General features: G+C 49.9%; 1 protein-coding gene across 1 annotated transcript in view; it reads right to left on the bottom strand.

The window, feature by feature from the left end:
* FAM89A (family with sequence similarity 89, member A) overlaps positions 1-656 on the bottom strand; it is a 16,137-nt gene extending 15,481 nt beyond the window's left edge. Inside the window, exon 1 of the mRNA XM_008593675.1 lies at positions 597-656. Within this exon, the coding sequence (XP_008591897.1) occupies positions 597-623 (27 nt within the window). The 5' untranslated portion in view covers positions 624-656. The remainder of the gene's footprint in view (positions 1-596) is intronic.
* Between the last annotated feature and the right edge of the window lie 768 nt (positions 657-1,424).

The following is a 1,424-nucleotide window of genomic DNA, read 5'->3' as shown; positions in this document are numbered from 1 at the left end:
CTGTCCTAGTTCCACTATGAAACCAACAACCAGGGAGGGGTCTTCCTATTCCACCCCCACGCTTCTGCCAGGTCCAAGTTCAGACTAAACACAGGAGGGTGGATCCATCTCATTCCAGCACAGCTCACCAGCTGAGCCCTGCTCCTGTCAACTGATGTGTATTAATAAACAAAAACGGTTGGCTTGGAAGTTCATGGTTCTGTAAGAAGCTTAGAAAAAAGCTCTTCGGAGAGAACAGGAAGTCACTTCAGTGCCAGATACAGTCAATTTCAAACTGATTAAAAGAGTTAAGTCTTTGCACTTGTGGGCATTTTTCTTCAAGCCTAGAAGAATGCACCTGCCCCACATTAGATTTCCCTAATAAAGTATTTACCTGTCCCAGCAGCACAGGTGAGGGGAGGCCCAGCTTTCAAGGGGGCACGAGGAAGTCATCAGGGGGCAGCAGGAGGGTCGAAAGGGGACAGTTTTTCTGTTCCCTCTGGCCCGGCCTACGCCTGGAAGAAAAAGCTGGGGAGAGGTTCGCTGTCGCCTAAATCCCTGCCCCTGTCCTACTTTCAGCGACACCCTCCTGGTCCACAAACACCTAATGCTCTTACCAAGGACCCAGAAAAACTAAGCCGCATCGTTCGGAGCCAGACACAACCTGAAGACGCACGTGGACCTCACCGCACGTGGGGACACCTCCCCGCGGTCCTCCCGAGCGGGTCAGGAGCCGGCTGCAGTCACCCGAGCCGGNCCATTCAGACCCCACTGCCCCAGGTTAGCAAGTCTCTTAAAAAGCTGAAAGACCAGCTTACGTTAAAACCGGTGACAGTTCTTGAAAGGGACTAGTCAAGGCCTGTGGCCTTACCTTTATCTCAACTAAATATCAGGCACACCAAAGGTGGCTGTTGATTTTCCTTGTGCGTCAAATAGGTTGAGATCACTGGTCCAAAGCATAATTATAAGGTGGCAGCTGTCCTTTCGTCACACCAGGAGGGACCTGGAAAAATACTCTGGGGAATGGCACGCTGACTCCCAAGCCACCACAGCAAGACTCCGGAGCATGTTTATAAACTAGAGCTTCACAACAGGAGTGGCCCTGAGGATTCCTGTCCTAGTTCCACTATGAAACCAACAACCAGGGAGGGGTCTTCCTATTCCACCCCCACGTTTCTGCCAGGTCCAAGTTCAGACTAAACACAGGAGGGTGGATCCATCTCATTCCAGCACAGCTCACCAGCTGAGCCCTGCTCCTGTCAACTGATGTGTATTAATAAACAAAAACGGTTGGCTTGGAAGTTCATGGTTCTGTAAGAAGCTTAGAAAAAAGCTCTTCGGAGAGAACAGGAAGTCACTTCAGTGCCAGATACAGTCAATTTCAAACTGATTAAAAGAGTTAAGTCTTTGCACTTGTGGGCATTTTTCTTCAAGCCTAGAAGAAT

The sequence above is a fragment of the Galeopterus variegatus genome, unplaced genomic scaffold, assembly GCF_000696425.1.
Source record: "Galeopterus variegatus unplaced genomic scaffold, G_variegatus-3.0.2 Scaffold9518, whole genome shotgun sequence".
Classification (NCBI taxonomy): domain Eukaryota; kingdom Metazoa; phylum Chordata; class Mammalia; order Dermoptera; family Cynocephalidae; genus Galeopterus; species Galeopterus variegatus.
Note: the sequence above shows the minus strand (reverse complement) of the source record. Positions and strands in the feature narration are given on the sequence as shown.